Raw genomic sequence first — 17,660 nt, forward strand, 5'->3', positions numbered from 1 at the left:
ACAATCTGAAAACCTTATCGTAATATTGCAACGAAACACATTTTCTCTCATGTTCGGTACGTTTAAATTTCTTTTAATAATTTAATAATTTAATTTTCTATGAAGAAAAAAAATTGTCTAAACCAGAAATCGTGATTGAGAACTATAAAAATGTTTGATCGTTATTAAAGTTGGATCACCAAAATGATAATTCTACTTGCTTTCAAATCTCACTTAACTATAACATTGTTTGAAACGAAAAAATTACTTTATTTTATTATTAAAAATAAAATTAAAAGAGAGTTTATAGGTTTGAAACGTTGAATGTTTATAAATTACAAATTCTTTTTATTTACTTTTTATTTAAAATATAAAATCTAAAAATTTCTTGAAATTACGGTGAAAATTGTTTTTTCCTTTAAAAAAAATCGTTTTCGTCAATTTCTATGATACATTAAAAGAATTGACGTGATACGGAATGATTAAAATTCCCATAAAATTAAAGGAAATTACGATTTCTTGAATGTAAAAATAAAATTGTAAATAATTGGGCGAATTCAGAAACTTGCAAATTGCCCTTGGAACCATACACGGAAAAAACACACTCACATCAGAATATAGAATGACATTCATTTCGCACATTCTTTTTCTCATCGTATTAAATTTAATTAATTAAAATTAATCATGACAATGGCGATCTCAACTTCAGACTTATTACGCTGCAAATTGTTATGATAACATGAAGATGCACAATAACGTTGGTGCTTGTTTCTTATTTAAATTCAGTTATACAATAATAATAACAGACGCGTTACTTTTCGATTGTGGAAAAGTTATTTTTCCTCTCTAAATGTGCCGACCTTTATCTATTGGGTTCAAAAATCAGTTGTTTTTTCAACGTATAATGCAGCTATTTTCTACAATATGTCGCAACGACAACACCATTTAATGAATGAGTTTTTCGGGATAAGTCTTCTTCATAAATTTCACTCATATAAACATAAAATATCCGAGATTACTAGAATTTTCTTCTTGTTCCCTTTGCTCCGACCAACAAATTTCCAACAAGAAGCACCATTTCCATCACATATCCTATTATATGCATTCTGAAATGATACAGTGGTTTTTACTCAAAAACGTGAGGAAAAGTGAAATTTTATCCACAGCAGCGAAACTTTAACTCAAGTTTCTTTTACGAATAAGAGTAGATTACGTACTTGATTGGAAATTTGTTGCTTTGACTAGTGGGAAATTTTTAGCACCGAGTCGAGGTAAAAGGGCCATGATATGCTAGTCAAAATAACAATTTCCAAGTAAGTACGTATTTTACATGTCAACGATTTACAATATAACACGCAATTTTTTGGATATTATTTGTTTTGACTAGTCTGCGATTTAGGCCCTTTGACGTGTAAATCTACTATTTTTTAACTGCTCGTGAACATGGCTACTATTGCTCTGATTCTTTAATATATTTTCAGAGTGAATGTGACCTTACTAGATCTTAAAAATAACGACGATAAATCAAGTGAATTTCTAATTTCTGCATACAAATTTGCAATGCCCATTCAATTTTCTCCTTCATCAGATCTGTCACGACTAATGTACCTCCTTAGGAGGAAATGAAGATCCACGAATTGTAATGCAGTGAAATTTATTCTTTTTTTTTAATTTAAGTTTCTTTTCGGATATTGATAGATTTTTATAAATAATTTAGAAATTGAAAAATGAAAACAAATAAAATAGGAGCATGTCAATAAATACATACTAATCGATTTATTCGTTTAATTTATGGGTAAAGGAAAAATCTATATACAATGCACATATATACATGAAATACGTGCAATTACATTTGATTGTTATGATTTGAGATTGAATTTAAATAAATCTTTTCCATGCCCATTTCGAACCGAACTCGAACAATAAATAATTATAATTTTAAGATTCGTTATGCATTTCATATTTCGCATTGTTATTGTTAAACAAATAATTTAATATTTTTATTCGGATATATTATGTTAGGCCAATGTCAAAGTGAGTTGTTTGAACTTCAATATTAGAAAATCTCGTTGAATTAGACCTGATTGACCTGATATGGTGTCGAATTAACATCTAAACCATGACCAGCTTTATAGACGTATCTTCAAGACATGACTTATTATTTATCGAATTTACTGAATTTTGCCAAAATTTATCTAAAATTATCAAAATTTACAGGAAAATTTACTAAACTGGATTTTCGGTGAATTGAGTGAATTTTCAGTAAATCTCGGTAAATTTTTGGAAAGTTGCAGTAAATTATTTAAATTTCTGTTCCATGGAACCAAATTCTTATTTTTACGTTAGAAATTTAATTTAATTTAGTCCGAGCACCACAATCGCAAGTCACGTCAATTTTTGTTTTGTTTTGAGGTAAATAACTTCAAAGTAGTGTTTTCAGAGCAATTAACAAACGTTATACCCTCATCTGTTTATGGTTTGCTTAAATATTGTCTACGAAACAATCAAGTCATTTTCATAAATGAAATATAAATAATTCTCATACATATGACACAATAGTCTCATTTTCCGTCATTGTACTCATATAAAAATAGTTGACATATAGCAATGGGGGCTACAAAAAAAACGCATTACATTCGCTTTTATTCTTTAGGTGACCTAATCGTCAATGTAAATTTTGCTTCTAGTACAATTTAGCATTTCCAGCAAAAATCTTGTAGATTAAACGTTTTTGGTTTCAGACATCAAGTTCATTGCCGGATTTATACCAAATCGCAACAACTGTTGCAATAAACTTAGGCAAACTCAAATTTCTTTCTTAGATTTTTTGCGGTGCCCATACCAATAAGTCTTGAGAACCATAAACAGTGAATAGCTAGTAGGGAAGAGTTGTCCAACAGCATGAGTACATTTAAAGAAATCACTTCACACAAATCCTCAAAGCGATTCTTTACCATGCAATAGCTCCATTTAACACTTTAAGTTGCACACATTTTCATGGTCGTTTGTAATAAAGTGAAACAATTAACGATAAAAAGTTTTGAAAGAAAACAAACATATCAGAATTCGCACATTTCATTAAGAAATTAAAATACGAAAAAAAAAAGTTGTTTATTGTTATGTACACCTCACCTCAACATAATTTAATGTGAAGCAGACAGAAAATCTAAATATAAAAAAAATATTTTTAATTCACTTTTTAAAAACGAATTCAATTTTGCAAAAAAAGAAGAAGTAAAAAAAGAGCCAACATGCAAACTTTCATTTAAAAATATTGAGCATATTTTTCGTACTTAACACGCTAAATATGTACCATTAAATCATCCTTCCGATAATAGATATGAAAAACTTTTTAATTTCATTTTTCTTTTTTTGCATTCAATTGGAGATTCAATTGCTGGTTAAGATCCAGTCGTGTAGCATTTTTTTTTCTCTCTTTTTGATTCAACGATTAACATACCGTTTAACTATAATAAGTCTTAAAAATTGTGATGTTATTTCATCATTTTAATCGGCCACTGTATGCTATACATTGCAAAATTGCTTGTTTTTATACATGTGACCATATCACAATAACGCATTTTATGTATTATTTAGTTTTGCGATTATAAGTTTGCGTTTGCACGATACCTCCTACAGTCAATGACCGTATAAAGTGTATTATGCAAAATTCAACAAAAATTTGATGTAATCGGTTGAGTTTTATTTGCAAAGGCTCTCTATACATGTACACACAACCGACCGTTTGTTCAACAATTTACACTTTAGCCTTTGATACTTCTTTGATTTTATGACAACAAGAAATTCGTGTATCGCTGAAACGTAAACTAGAATCTCGACATATTTGCAACTGAGTTTTTGTTATTCTTCAAACTTAACGTGAATAACGTTACACATCATTGGCTATAAGAGCACTTATCGTCACACTATCGCCAGAGCTCTTTCGAAATGCAACACAATAATCACCGAGAAAACAGTTGAGACCTTCCTCTAAAACCGGCCAAAGAGTTAAAAATTGTAAAAATAGTATCTGCACTGGAAACAAATCATAATTTCTCTTCTGTTGTGACTAATTTTTTACATGCGTCTTTCGTCATTCGTTGAAACGTTTGAAGCCGTCCTGTGTATTGCTAAAGGCATAGGTGATTGTTAAGAGGGTGCTTGCAAAACCTCAACATAATCTACAAATTCACTCACAGTAAGAGTGATGAGTTCAATCTCATAAACAAACAATTTTTCTCTGTTAACATTGTATTTGAAAATCGGTTAAATTGTGGTTAAAAATGGCGAATGATTGACTGAAACACTGAATCCATAAAAGTGATGAATTTTTTGAAATATCAGCTTCATGTCCGATATTAGAGAGAAAAAAGACCACTCAACGCCTTATTTCTATTCAACTCATGTGTGAGTTGAATTCTTGATAAAAACCGTAAATTATTAAGTTTGAATTTTTACAGATCGATAAATACGAAAACGACGTTATATTGTCACTAAGAATAAAATTGGGCGGTCGCGTAAATAATTTTGTAATACATTTCCGAACATAAGGTTATATGGTAGAATACCACACATATTTGGTTATGGTGAAATAACAGTTTCTTTACACGGAATAGAAATTGCTACATAAGTGGCATATTGAATTTTGAAAATTTGTTCTTTTGTTCTCTTGCATCTCAGATGAGAACTCGATAAAACGACTAACTATAACTGGACAACTTATTCTCGTCAATCACAAGATGTGAGGTTTTTTTTCTGTTTTGTTTTAAAGGTTTGTTTACATCTCATAAACGTTCAGAATGAATCTGGGCCAAAGACATATTTTTATGGAAACATTAAATCAAAATTACACAAATATTAAAATTGGCCAACCTATCTATACGAATCCAATGGCTGTGTATTATCGTAAACATATTAATTTTATTGAAATATTTATTGTTATTATGCGTCTTTTCGTAGAGATTTATTTAAAAAAAAAAAAAAAAATTAACTTCAGAATTATTGGAGCGAATCAATGGAAGCTCCTTTATACCACAGACTCTGAACAATTTAATTTTCTTTTATTAATTTATGGTATTTACAAAATTCGAAAATTTACAAATTGGTAATTGCCAGCAAAAATTAAGTTCTTTTTTTGCACTTTTAACAATTATTGTGAATTAATTGTTTTGATGCGAAATAATTAACATAAATTTTGAAGGCAATGAAAGTTACAAATCAGTAAATGTTGTCATTTACGTGCTACATGCGTTGCAAACGAAAACCAGGCTCTTTTAATTCTTCGATAATAATTAAACTTCTTCAACGCCCTCGCTAATCCTCTATCTTAGTATCAATTTAGTTCATTCGTGACGTATAAGATCGGTATTATTCAGCTACGATTGTTTTCGAATGATTTTCATTCCAGTTATATACGAAATCGATCGATACAATGTTCAACAAGTAGAATGAGTTTGGTATCAGTGTGCAGTCTGAATGTAAGACATTCGGTACCCAGTCCCCAACTGAAGCGTTTTAAGCTTAAATTTATTAGGAACAATATTTTGATACAATCGTTGCAGGCAAACCTTCGTTTTTTCTTCAAGTGCTTCTTCACTTTATTTTGTCTTTTAAGGAAGGTTCAATTGATTCACTAGGAGTGCTGTTTATACTGTAATTCGGGTAGTAGTAATTGAACTGCCCCTTATTTGTAGACTTGCTTGTATATTGATAGTATTCAACAATTTGTACATTATTCAGTTATATCTTAGACTATTGCATAGCTCCCATTGTTATTTTTTACATAAAGTAGGAACGACAAATCAAAAAATTCTATTCTTCTAACTTCTCAGATTTTGATATTCATTGGTTCAGATACACTGGTTTTTGTTTCGTTCAACTTATCTCATACCCTTATAAAAAGAACAACATTACAGCATCGATGAAAAAAATTAATTGAATTGAGAATAAAACGTTTGCATTACTAAATTCCATTATAAATCGTCGATTACATCACACACACAAAACAACTTGCATACCTCTCGCTGATTTAAAAGTAAAGAAATAATCACTTAAAATAATTAACAAAAATTGAAAGTGTTTTTGTTTATTCATTAAACGAAAGTAATTTTCACATTGAAACATGATGATTGATCAAAAATTATTTTTCGCCTAACATTGCCGATTCAATCTTCTTTGTAAATACGTACAGAAATGTTGCCGACACCTTTCATTATTTCGTTGATTATGCAAATTTAAAGTTCATTTTTAATCTGTCGACTCGTAATTTATCTTAATCCAAATTTTTGTTGTTGCAGATCTTCAACTTGCCGCGGAACTTGGAAAGACACTTTTGGAACGGAATAAGGAGCTTGAGGGGACGGTGAAACAGCAGCAATTACTAATAGACGATCATTTGCTAGAAATCGAGGTTCGTTTGACATAATTTTTTTCGCATTTTAATTATATGTTGGTTCAGTAAATAGCCAAATGGTTTGGTGTATGCATTCGACTGTTTCATGGGTCTTTGATCACAAATTATATTATCAGTCGTAGATATACAAACTGAATGAAAACCAGTTTTGTGATATGAATGAACCTTTCAGTAATTATGCAATCTTCCCAACTGACAACTTGAGTGACAAGTTAAATAAAAGAAAAAACGTTACAGAAAAAAGAGACATCAAATAAATGAACGCTTCAGCATACAGATTCATTTCTGTTTGAATCTTGAAGCACCTACAATACATTACTGTTGTAATGGAACACTTTGGGTGAAATTCAAATCAACCGAAATTCTGATCTTCAAGCTGAACACACACTGTACAAATGGATGTTTTGTATTTGTACATTATAATGAAAGAGAAAAAAATTTCCTAAAAGTTACACATCATCACAAACAGAGATGTTTGTTCGTTCATCTATGAAAAGTTTGTGAAAATCATTCATGTGTGCGATAGAGTTAATAGTTTGATTCACCGCAGTTTAACTTGAAGAAAAATTTGTGGGTTTTTTCTTCTATTAAATATTTTTTGAAAATACCCAGTGCAACTAACTCGCTGGATATTCCGGCAGCCGTTAGATAAAATGTTGTTACTAACTTATATTAAAAGGGTTTTTTCTAACGAGTTCGACTCCAGGCTCACCTCATGCTACACTTGGCACCGGACATGACATCTGTTTTAGCATAGGCTCTAATTTAATTTGTCTCCGAATTAGAATCAAGAAATACCTCAGTTAATTATATGAGAAGAAATGAGTGACTTTGAAAGAAATTTTAATTTTTAGAGTTTTAGGTTCAGTTGAGTTTCATTGTTTCATGTGAAATTTTATGAATATCATCGTTTGTGCATGTACAGTATTTGGACAAGCCAAGCACTTTGTTAAAGACCCCTTTCTACTGTTTCTTTTTCAATTTAAGTGCATTGTAACCTCACTACTAAATAATTGAAATTCTTACGTCTTGGAAGCACCGTAATGCTCGGTAAGAGATTAAATTGCTCTAAGTTAAACAACTGATTTACTTTTATAAACGTTCATTCACCTTGACTGCTTTTTTATGTATCATTGTACAATTCAACAAAATACGTACGATGAAAACAACAGAGTACAGACAAAATGATCAGAAATGTTAGTTTTTTTTCCTTCTCATTTATCTTATCCCATGCTATGTGTAGTCAATTAAATATTTGTATATATCTGATGTTTGAGACTATGATAGAAATGGTACCATACCCCTTTAATGCACACCATCATAGCCACAAATAATCCATAATTCAATTTTGTTCTGCATGATTGTTTCGGTAAATAAAATTGAATAACATCCGTAAAAATTAACAAAACTTTTTCAAAAAAAAAACCAAATTCTTTTTGAAGAAATTCTAAATCAACGGCGGTAATATTATGTAGCGCGTTTTACATTTTTCGGTAAAGTGCAGTGCACTTTGTATACATTTTGTTTTGTTACGCATTTTAACTCTTAAATAAAAGTTCGTTTCGGTGATGATAATCAACAATTTGTACACAAATAATAATAAAGGTGGCCAGGTGTCGCTTTCATATGAACTCTTTTCGTTGATCATAAGATCAAGAATTCTGTTTTCTACAGTCTTCTGTGTCCATATGGTAGATTTTACGAAGTTTTTTTTTTTAATCTTTTATACAAGAGAACCAATTAGTCAAGTACGTAATTGTTTGCAAAATGTTGTCTGTATATTTTCTGTGGTAGAAAAATTGATTTCATGTCTTTTGTGCTCAATATAGATATTATCGATAAAGTTTGGTCATCTCGACATCAAGTATATTTCACTTAATAATTTATTACCAAATGGTTGTCTGTTCACTCCCGAGATTCTCTAAAGTTTTCACTATAAACCTTCTAAAAATCCAAGAATCACTTCCCTAGCCTCACCTGTATTAGCCTCTGTATCAGTAACACTTGACCGCTCTTTCTCTCAATTCTTTGTACATTTTAAATTAACATCTGCACATCTGTATGGGATTGGTGATGCATGAATGTTTTTCAAGATAAATCGACTTAACGTTCGTTGATGTTAGGTATGCTTACACCTCACTAAAAGGCAGGTCATTTCTTTATCGGGCGTACATATAGTAGAATACAGAAATCTCTGGAATAAGCTTCGATTCATACTATTCAAATATCAATATTTCTGTAGGAAAGACCAAATCATCCAAGTAGATATACACTTCCATCCGGTCTCCAGCTTCACGCAATTCGCATTGAGCCAACAAACACACAAATTTCCGATCATTAAGGCCGTGCATGAACCTATGTCGATTTAATCGATCTCTTTAATCATTAAATAATTAAAGACGGAGCCTGTACCGCCTTCATGTACGTTGTACAATACCCTTAAATCCCATAACTTAACATAACGGTTTTTAATGGATATATGAGCTATAACTTCCATTAAAATGGCTTATTATTAAGTTTTGAATAGGAACCTACAATTTTTACTTTAACTATTCGCTGTAAACTGTAAAAGTCATCCATCGAATTAACGATATAATCGATCATAATTCATGGTGTATGTAACCGTGGTATATATTCGAACCGTCTTCTGGTTACGACTTATAAAATCAACACAGTTACAAAGTTAGTTTACTCATTTTAAATACTTATTTTATGAGGTATCGCCTGTAGTTGTTGCATCAGTGATAACATCCAATGTACTGACCATACACTATCGGATTTAGTGTTATTATTGGATCTGTTACTTCTTTCGAACTAACTATCAAGAGATGCGAAATCTTCTACTTAATTTCTTTTAACGCGTATTTTGTTGCATATACCCACACTAAAACCAGTGCTTGTCGTTTATTTTTGTCATCGTTATCGACTGTCTTTTAAGGGAATGCAGCGCAATGTAGCTTTTGTTTCTTGATTAATGGAAAATTTGAAGTTTCCAATAAAACGTACAATGAGTATGTTCACACATGTATCCATTTAAGACAACAAAATTTGTTTAAAAGTTAAATTGCTCTCAATACGGAATATATTTATAAATTGGGATGCTTGTTACTATGCGCGAGTAATCAGTCCTTTCTTTTATTTTTTTCGGTTTAGTATCTCAACAAACACAACGTCGCTCTCCGTGAAGTAAATGAGTCCCGATTGGGATGCTACGAAAATCTCGAGCTGAGTATTCTTGAATTGGAAAGGACTGTTCATCGGCTAACAACTGAAAATTCATCTTTAAAAAGGGAAAACAAGACGTAAGTGTATTTCCACCTTCTATTTTCTTATTATGAGTTTAATATTGGAATGATTGACCCTCTAGGTAGTTATTATTAGGACAGAATTTGCGCAAATTATCTCAAATGTCCCCTCAATGTTTTCTTCTTTAGCTTAACAACGAACGCAGAAACAGCAGAGTCCCGTTGTGAAGAATTAAATCGCCAAATCGAGGAATTATCGAAGCAATTCAGGAGCGAAAAGCGGCGCAATGATAAAATTATCGAGGAGCAAAACAAACAAGATGAAATTAAGAGAACAGAACTGCTAAAACCAAAACTGAATACATCACTTCCATGCGACGTTAGCTCATATAACGTAAGTCGAAAAACATTTTCCAATTAAGCTGAAATCATCCGAGTCAAAGAATCGCTCTATTGCGTATCGTCTTTCAAATTCCAGCCTTTGCTGAACCAATCAGATCAAGAAAGTATTTTCCGAAATGCACATAGTCCGAATGTAACCAGTTCGTCGATGATTGAACAACGTTCCGACGAAATCGATGGAACTCAGAAATTCAACGAAAGCCAAAACGAAAACGAAGAGTTCTTAAGGGTTTTAGATGAGTTGGAAGGAAAAAAGAGACAATACCTTAACGAGCAACAACGTGTTACCGAATTGGAGGAGCAATTGCATGTAATCAGTGAGTAATATTCATCTTTAACGTTGATTTTTGCCGGCATTCATTAGAATAGATCCATTTTCATAAACAATTATCGGGTGGTAAAGTGTACATTACATGTCGATGTCGTCACACTGGGTCAGGAGGAGAATATGTTGACCTGAAACCCTGTTCCAACTTCTAGTCAATTTAACAACTGTCAATTATCGTTGAATATGCAGAGTCTCAATAAAAACTTTCTTTCTCAATGTAGTTCAAGAAAACAACGAGCTCCAAAGTCGACTGGCCGAAGCAGCAACCCAAGAAGAAATCAAATCGATGCATGATGAGTTATCTATTTTGGACGAAGTGCGGTAAGTTCAAAGGATTCATTGTCCTGATATCCATTTCGCTTGTACATTTTTTTCACATTTTTTTTTGCTTGTTGCAGCCGTGGTAAAATGTGCATACGATGCCTCCGAAATGCTAACGATGACGATATGGATAACAAACTGGGTGATGACAATTTCTCGATTGCTGGAACCGAAGACGGTGATAATCAGAGTTTAATGAGCAACGAAATGGGACCGAAAACATATCACAATGCGCTTTCATTTCCGGTAAGCTTGTACTTCTTTTCATATCCTCACAATACTTTGTTCTGGTTTTCGTATTTGTTTGAGTTTTTTTTTTATTTGTTAAACACAAGGTGTTGGTGGTGTTTTAGTGGCTTCGATGTGTAATTGTGTGGAATAAATGTTGCTTACAGAATCTCTTTTGATCAGACCTTGTCGTTTAATGAAAACGAATTTATTTTGAAATCCTACGATAAATGCAAGCAACTTTATTCATATCGTAAAATTGCATAATTTAACGCAATAAAATAATAACCATTTCATACCGCACCAGGCGAATTAGTAATAGTATTCCGCACAAGCCATTAATACATTTTGGTGTATGTGTATTCAAAGAGATCCCTAAGATTAAAAGCATTTTATTAGCAATACTTTGAAAGACAAAATAAATTGATTGGCATGCGAATTCCAACGACAACCACAGATATTTCGCAGATGAAAACGAATTTTCTTCTTCTCCTTAGAGTTTAGTAATTATAAATGTCATCGAATTTTGTACACGACAAAAATGTAAGTCTTTGATCCCGGTAAATAAAAGAACCTCGGGATGAAGCGTCGAATTTGTATATAACTTCACCTCGACAGAAGAAACCCGAACTAATTATGATCGCACAGTTAGAATAAATCGATATCTTACTACTTGGCTGAAATGAAATGATATGCATTAGGGACTCCCCTAGCCCAAGAGCCTTGGGCAGGAGCAGGAAAAAGCCATAGAGACTGACATTCCTCTTAAATCTGAGCCTCGTTAAAAAGTTTATGATCTTATAAGGAAAGCCACTTGTACCTGACGTTTCAGGTGTTTAAGCCTGTCCATTGCGAATGTAGATAAAAATTTCTTTTCTGATCAACCTGATCAAACAATTAGTTAACATCAGGTTTCATGTCATATTGTGTTTCAGGTCATATCGGGTTTCAGGTCATGTCGGGTTTCAGGTCATGTCGGGTTCCAGATTATATCTGGTTTCCCGTCATATTTGGTTTCAGGTTACATCGGGTTTCAGGGGATATCATGATAAAATGCTTATCGTTACCTGACGCGATATTGTATTATTAAATGTTTATAGTTGAGCGTTGTCCTCTTGTTATGTGTTCATAAATAAGCATTCGATGATCTATGTTGAATCGGTTCCATCGGCTGTTAACACTATAATTTTTTGTAAAGCGATCAACTATTGTTTATACACACAAAACTCATCTGTAATTGTTAATTGATACTGCATACACTGCTTTCACTGAAAAATAATAATTCAAAAGCTCTACTCCCTGCAGAGTCGTTAAATATAACTCTTAAGACTCTCAACTCTTCAATTTTCCTATTTCTTGCATCACATTACAAAGCTCAAAGAAAATACTTCATGTTTTTATATGCAAACACACGTGGAACACAGACCAAGCGCTTTCGACACCCCTCAGCATGTAAAGTCATTTAGACAATTAAGTCTTCGTGTGCCTCGAAAATGTAAATAATTATTATTTGAACGTTGGCTGTCAGTTGAATCATGATTCATTTAATTGTGAGAACATTCAATTGGGTCGAAACTTTTCTATTTCTTTCGATCTTTCAATTTTCGATTATTGTGAGATTCTTCGACGTTAGCTTCATTGATTCGTCTTTTTAAACTTGAATTGCAAAGCAATATAAAAAATAGTTCCTTTGATTAAAACGGTCCACGGTTCAAAAAAAAAAACTGACATCATGAGACAGCATTTATTTATGAAAATGGTGTTCAATTATAGCACTAAATGGTTCAATGACTAAAAAATATTTTTATCAAATGTTTCCTTTGTGGTAGAATTTTTCTGTAGAATTGTTTAATTTTGCACATTGAAATCCAATAAAAAAATGATTTGAAAAAAAAGCTGATTGTTCTCTCGGCTATTTGTGTAAATTCACCGAAGAATTATATTTAACCAAATGTGATGGGATTTGAGCTGATGTGTGTTTGTCTAAAAAACCTTTTATAAATCTGTCCTATATATTTCTAACAAGAAGTCTAAATTCAAAATTCATCATTAAACAAAAATGAAATTGACAAAACTATCACTGTACACTCACTATTATACACTCAAACATGAAACATGTTAATAAAAATTTTTAACAATTTTTTTTTAAGTTGTTTAAAAACCTTAGTTATAATGCAACAAAGCAAATTTGATTATTTTTAGGCAAAATGTATGATTTGTGCAAATACAAATACCGCAAAATATCTGCATGAGTTGCCAGTTTCAATAGATACATTATTGCTTGAATTATGGCTTCAATTTAAGAAAATGTCGATTTTTCGATGGATGTTGAAAATGTTGCAGTGGCCTGCAATTGTTATTTATCGAATGATTAGTTGTCCAACATATGATCATCTAAATTTTATGTAGAGGATCTTATCTACAAAATAATTTTTATTTTATTTTTTATTTTTTTTAAACAAATGTTTTAAGTTTAATTTTTATTTAACATTCTACTTAACTTGTTTGTACATAGACTTTTATATTTTAGAAATATTTTATTATTTATTAACACTATACTATACATTACGACGTTCACTATGTGGCTGTTATTTTTTTTTTCCTTTTTTTGTATTTATTGATGAACGGTTTTCCTAACTCACTTTGAAGTTACTTTGGTCTTTATCTATCGTATTGGTCGTTATACGTTTGAATACCGCTAAAGATGAGTACCCAAGCCTCATGAAAAATATATTGGAACAATGCTTGCAAAATGTGAATACTTCAACAAGTTAAAAGAAACCGAATGAAACTAGCTAAGATGTGCTTAATAATGCTTAATACAAGCATGGAACAAGATTTTCAGTACAAGCAAAAAACACACATTTCAACTCTTTTATCCCTATAGTTATGTAAATAACTATTACGCACTACTTCAGACGCACTGCTACAACATACATATTTACTTAGACAATGACACAGACAATTTGCTTAACGATTCGATAATTCGGATTTAATACTTTGATTTGATCAAAAATTTATTCAAACTGACACTAAACAAGTATTCTTCAAGTATATTTCACATGGAATGGGTACAAGTATTCACTGCACTGAGGGAAAAAAATCCCACCTGTCGATGGTAATTTTGATTACAAGTAATCTATTTGTGACAGCTGCATTTTCGTATGCGGCGCTACAGCTGTGGCAGCTGTTGTAGATTACTTAGAGCCAAAATTACCAGCTATAGGTGAGATTTTCAACTCTTTTTCCGCAGTGAGCAATGCGGTGGATATTTAGGTTAGACGAATAATCATTAATTTGCAATTTTTACGACAAAAGCCTAGAATATTTAGTGATATATTCACTCATCCTGGGAGACTACTTTTGCTACAAATATTTTCTCAAAATTTTTTATTCTTTTATTAGTCAACAGACTCTGAAAATTTCGTGAAATTTGAAGAAATAATTTCACAAAAATGGTTCTGAGTCCTGTTTTCTATAGTTTAGATAAAAATTGTAGGGTGGTACGAACCCTAAGTCTCCGATTGATTGGTAATAATGACACTACAAAAAATGGTACCAAAAAGTTCTACTTGAGACATGCATAGGTGAGACTTTTTATGACGACATCCAACCGCATGAAATTATCATGTTTTTTTGGATCAAGAATTGTATAATCGTAAGCAAACTTGATTAGTAAAGCAGTACAAGAACTGATAAGTCTTGCTAACCGTATCCAAAATTGAAAAGTTGAATTAGCATCTGTGCCACCTGTCGAGTATAACTCTATGGATTTGACTTGTAAATTGGCTGTAGCTAAACGGTTCTCATTGAAATCCAATGCGTCAATGTTTATGTATCGCAATTATAATATGAATGTAAGACTTCAAAAAAAAAAAAAAAACAGTCTGAGTCAGGAATATTTATCAGTTAATTAGAGAATTGTGACAACTAAACGACTACCAATACCAGAGAGGTGTTAGTGATACAAATTATTCATCTCTAGTTGAAAAAAAATTTCAACTCTTCCGTGTTTCCTTCGTTTATTAAGCAACATTAAATTGATGATTTTGTCTATGACACGGAAAACCATAGACTTATATCGACGCAAAGGTAAAGTCAGTGTGGTGGACAATTTAAAATGACAAAAAGAGAGGAATCCATTTTAGTTAAGCACACTTGTATACTTGTCGTAAATTTCGAATTTGAAGGTATATAAAGCTATCGACAAGAGACTCTATGTGTAAATAGAATTTGATGGAATGACAAATAACATTGACTCTAAAGACAACTAATTTCGTTCATGAGAATCATCGAATAAGAATGGCTAATTACTTATAGAATTTAAGATAAAACTTAGATATAAAACTGTGATAAATAAAAATGAGTAAGTCAAAATAGACAATTGAATAAAATAAGAAATTTAACCTACTAGGCATCTTTACACTAAGCACTGGAGCAGAACACTAGGTCAACCGGCCTTACAGATTAGGCCGTATCTTCTTACCCACATGATGCATTTCGTTAAATTCTCTATGCAGAATGACAAGTAGCAGGAAGGACTTCCTTTTTTCAGTGCTGCCGACAGTTTTAAATCAACAAAAACTCGGTAGATGGTGAATATTATTATGAACAATCGATGCTTCGTTGAAAAGCCTCCATTTGAAGCCTATCACTTTGCTCTGAGAAAAATCAGCGATTTGCCAACAGTCTTTAATTTTTCAATAATGATTCGTGTAAAGACACATCACCGAAAGTATTTCTAATACATACTCGCAAATGTAAGCTATAACTCTATGTAAGCATCCATGTCTCTCAAGTCACTTAGACTATAAATGCGTTCTTATCGGTGTTTTTGTTGAATTAAGGCTGCTGAATCCGTATCTGAAAGAAGTGTACGACCTAATTTAAAAGGCCGCAACGATCGAACATAGATTTTTTGTTCTAATGTTGGGTTAGAGAACCTAATAAAATTTTTAAATAGAACATAATGAATGGCAAAACTGAAAGATTAACCTATTTGCCATTCATTACCGTTGTTCCTTTAACATACAGGATTCGTTGTATTTCAATAGTTGAAAGTGACATCAAAGAATGGCGTGTCAGCCAAAGATTTTGGTCGTAAGATGCAGTCAATGAATCAAAATTCGGAATTCGAAATTTTTTATGTAAACGAAAATTGACTGTATGACATTAAATCGAAATATTTTAAACTAGGAGAATACAGGTGAATCCTCACGAGGTTTTGAAGGACCTATTACAATTTATTAGGTCATATAACAAAAATTATTGGTTTGCATTGAAACTATTCCATGTTAGTGTAACTTAATGAACTTTGTCAATAATTTCTGGTCTGACATACAAAAAGCAAATTTCAGAAAATATATGTCCTTCGAGACACTTAAGGCCACAAAAGTAACGTTCTTACTGTGGCCAGAATGTCTGGGGACATCTAAAAACTTTCGTGTCTCTTACAAATGGTCATTTAGCACGAAAACAAACTTGAAAGAAATGTCACTAACTGAAGAGTTAACCAATGCAGATATCGAACTCAGTGTTAAATTAGCTAATGCGAAGATTATTTTTTAAATTTACACATTTTAACATTTTTAAGAATCATAATGCCAAGTCAAAGGTTAGGAGATTGAAGTATGAGTCGTTCAATTTTCAACTTCATAACTTGTTGCTATCGATACAGGAATTATTTATTGAAATAAATTTTTATTGTGTAAGAGTAATACGCTTAACGTGAGTGCCAAAAGATTGCTTAATTTTAGGATTTAAATTACATGAAACTGTACTTAAAGCTCGACTTAAGAGGCATCGATGCTTAGCTAAAATTGTAGCCTACATTTGCGTGTCTCGTATTTCATTTTTGATGATATCTTTTCATTAGAATCCTCTTTGAAAAATGAACGACCGTAATTATAACGACCACGAATGTGTTAGCTTTAAATTAAAATTAGTTATGTTTGTAGTCGTTTGACCAATTTACTCAGAACTACTCAAACTGCCACAAACATATTTAATTTACGTTGAAAGCTAGCACATTGGTAGTGGTTATTGTCGGCAAACATTTTTTTTAATGATTCTTGTAAAAGGATATAAGCGAAGATACAATACGAACAACCCGACTATAATCGACTATAATTTCAACTAATTATCCATGCCTCTTAAGGCCTTTAACTAGTTTTGGAGATAAGATATTTCAGTGGACTATTGTTATTCGACATCCAGAATAGAGATTCGATTTAACGCTAACAAAACTGTTTTGGGAAGATATGGACAGTGTCAGGATACGTTCTGTATGTCAGCATCTCCAAGGTCCTTAAGTTGAACTGCCAAAACAAATATGTTTCGTGAGAAAGTAAAACTTGTGCTATTGAAATATCCGTAGACACAAATCGATGAAAAAAAAATTAAAACGACCATCTTATTATTTTCGTTATAGGTGATATCCCGTGCATCGTGGTTGACCGAAAATATTCGCGCTTCGATAGACTATTTTCGCAAAAATTATTTAGATATCTTTACGCGTGCGATATGCACTTCGAAACATGTATGAAACTGACATGACATTATGACTTGTTGAAACTATTTTTAAGAGAGAAAAAATGTTTTTTTTATTATTTATTTTTAAGAGAAATTATTTTTTTTTTAATTTACAAAAATGTTAACAATTTTCCATTGTGGAACTTACATGCAACTTAATAATTGACCTTTACTCTTCGCACTTAGTACTTATATTTTAAATCAATAAATTAGA

General features: G+C 31.8%; 1 protein-coding gene across 3 annotated transcripts in view; it reads left to right on the forward strand.

Annotated features, from left to right (window-relative positions):
- Positions 1-17,660, forward strand: part of LOC119083084 (cerebellar degeneration-related protein 2-like) — a 57,435-nt gene that overhangs the window by 38,014 nt on the left and 1,761 nt on the right. For all 3 annotated transcript variants that reach the window (XM_037192715.1, XM_037192719.1, XM_037192707.1), the window contains exons 2-7: positions 6,276-6,388; positions 9,545-9,693; positions 9,826-10,030; positions 10,115-10,355; positions 10,588-10,687; positions 10,765-10,933. In XM_037192715.1, the coding sequence (XP_037048610.1) occupies positions 6,276-6,388; positions 9,545-9,693; positions 9,826-10,030; positions 10,115-10,355; positions 10,588-10,687; positions 10,765-10,933 (977 nt within the window). The remainder of the gene's footprint in view (positions 1-6,275; positions 6,389-9,544; positions 9,694-9,825; positions 10,031-10,114; positions 10,356-10,587; positions 10,688-10,764; positions 10,934-17,660) is intronic.

Source organism: Bradysia coprophila, chromosome X (assembly GCF_014529535.1).
Source record: "Bradysia coprophila strain Holo2 chromosome X, BU_Bcop_v1, whole genome shotgun sequence".
Taxonomy (NCBI): domain Eukaryota; kingdom Metazoa; phylum Arthropoda; class Insecta; order Diptera; family Sciaridae; genus Bradysia; species Bradysia coprophila.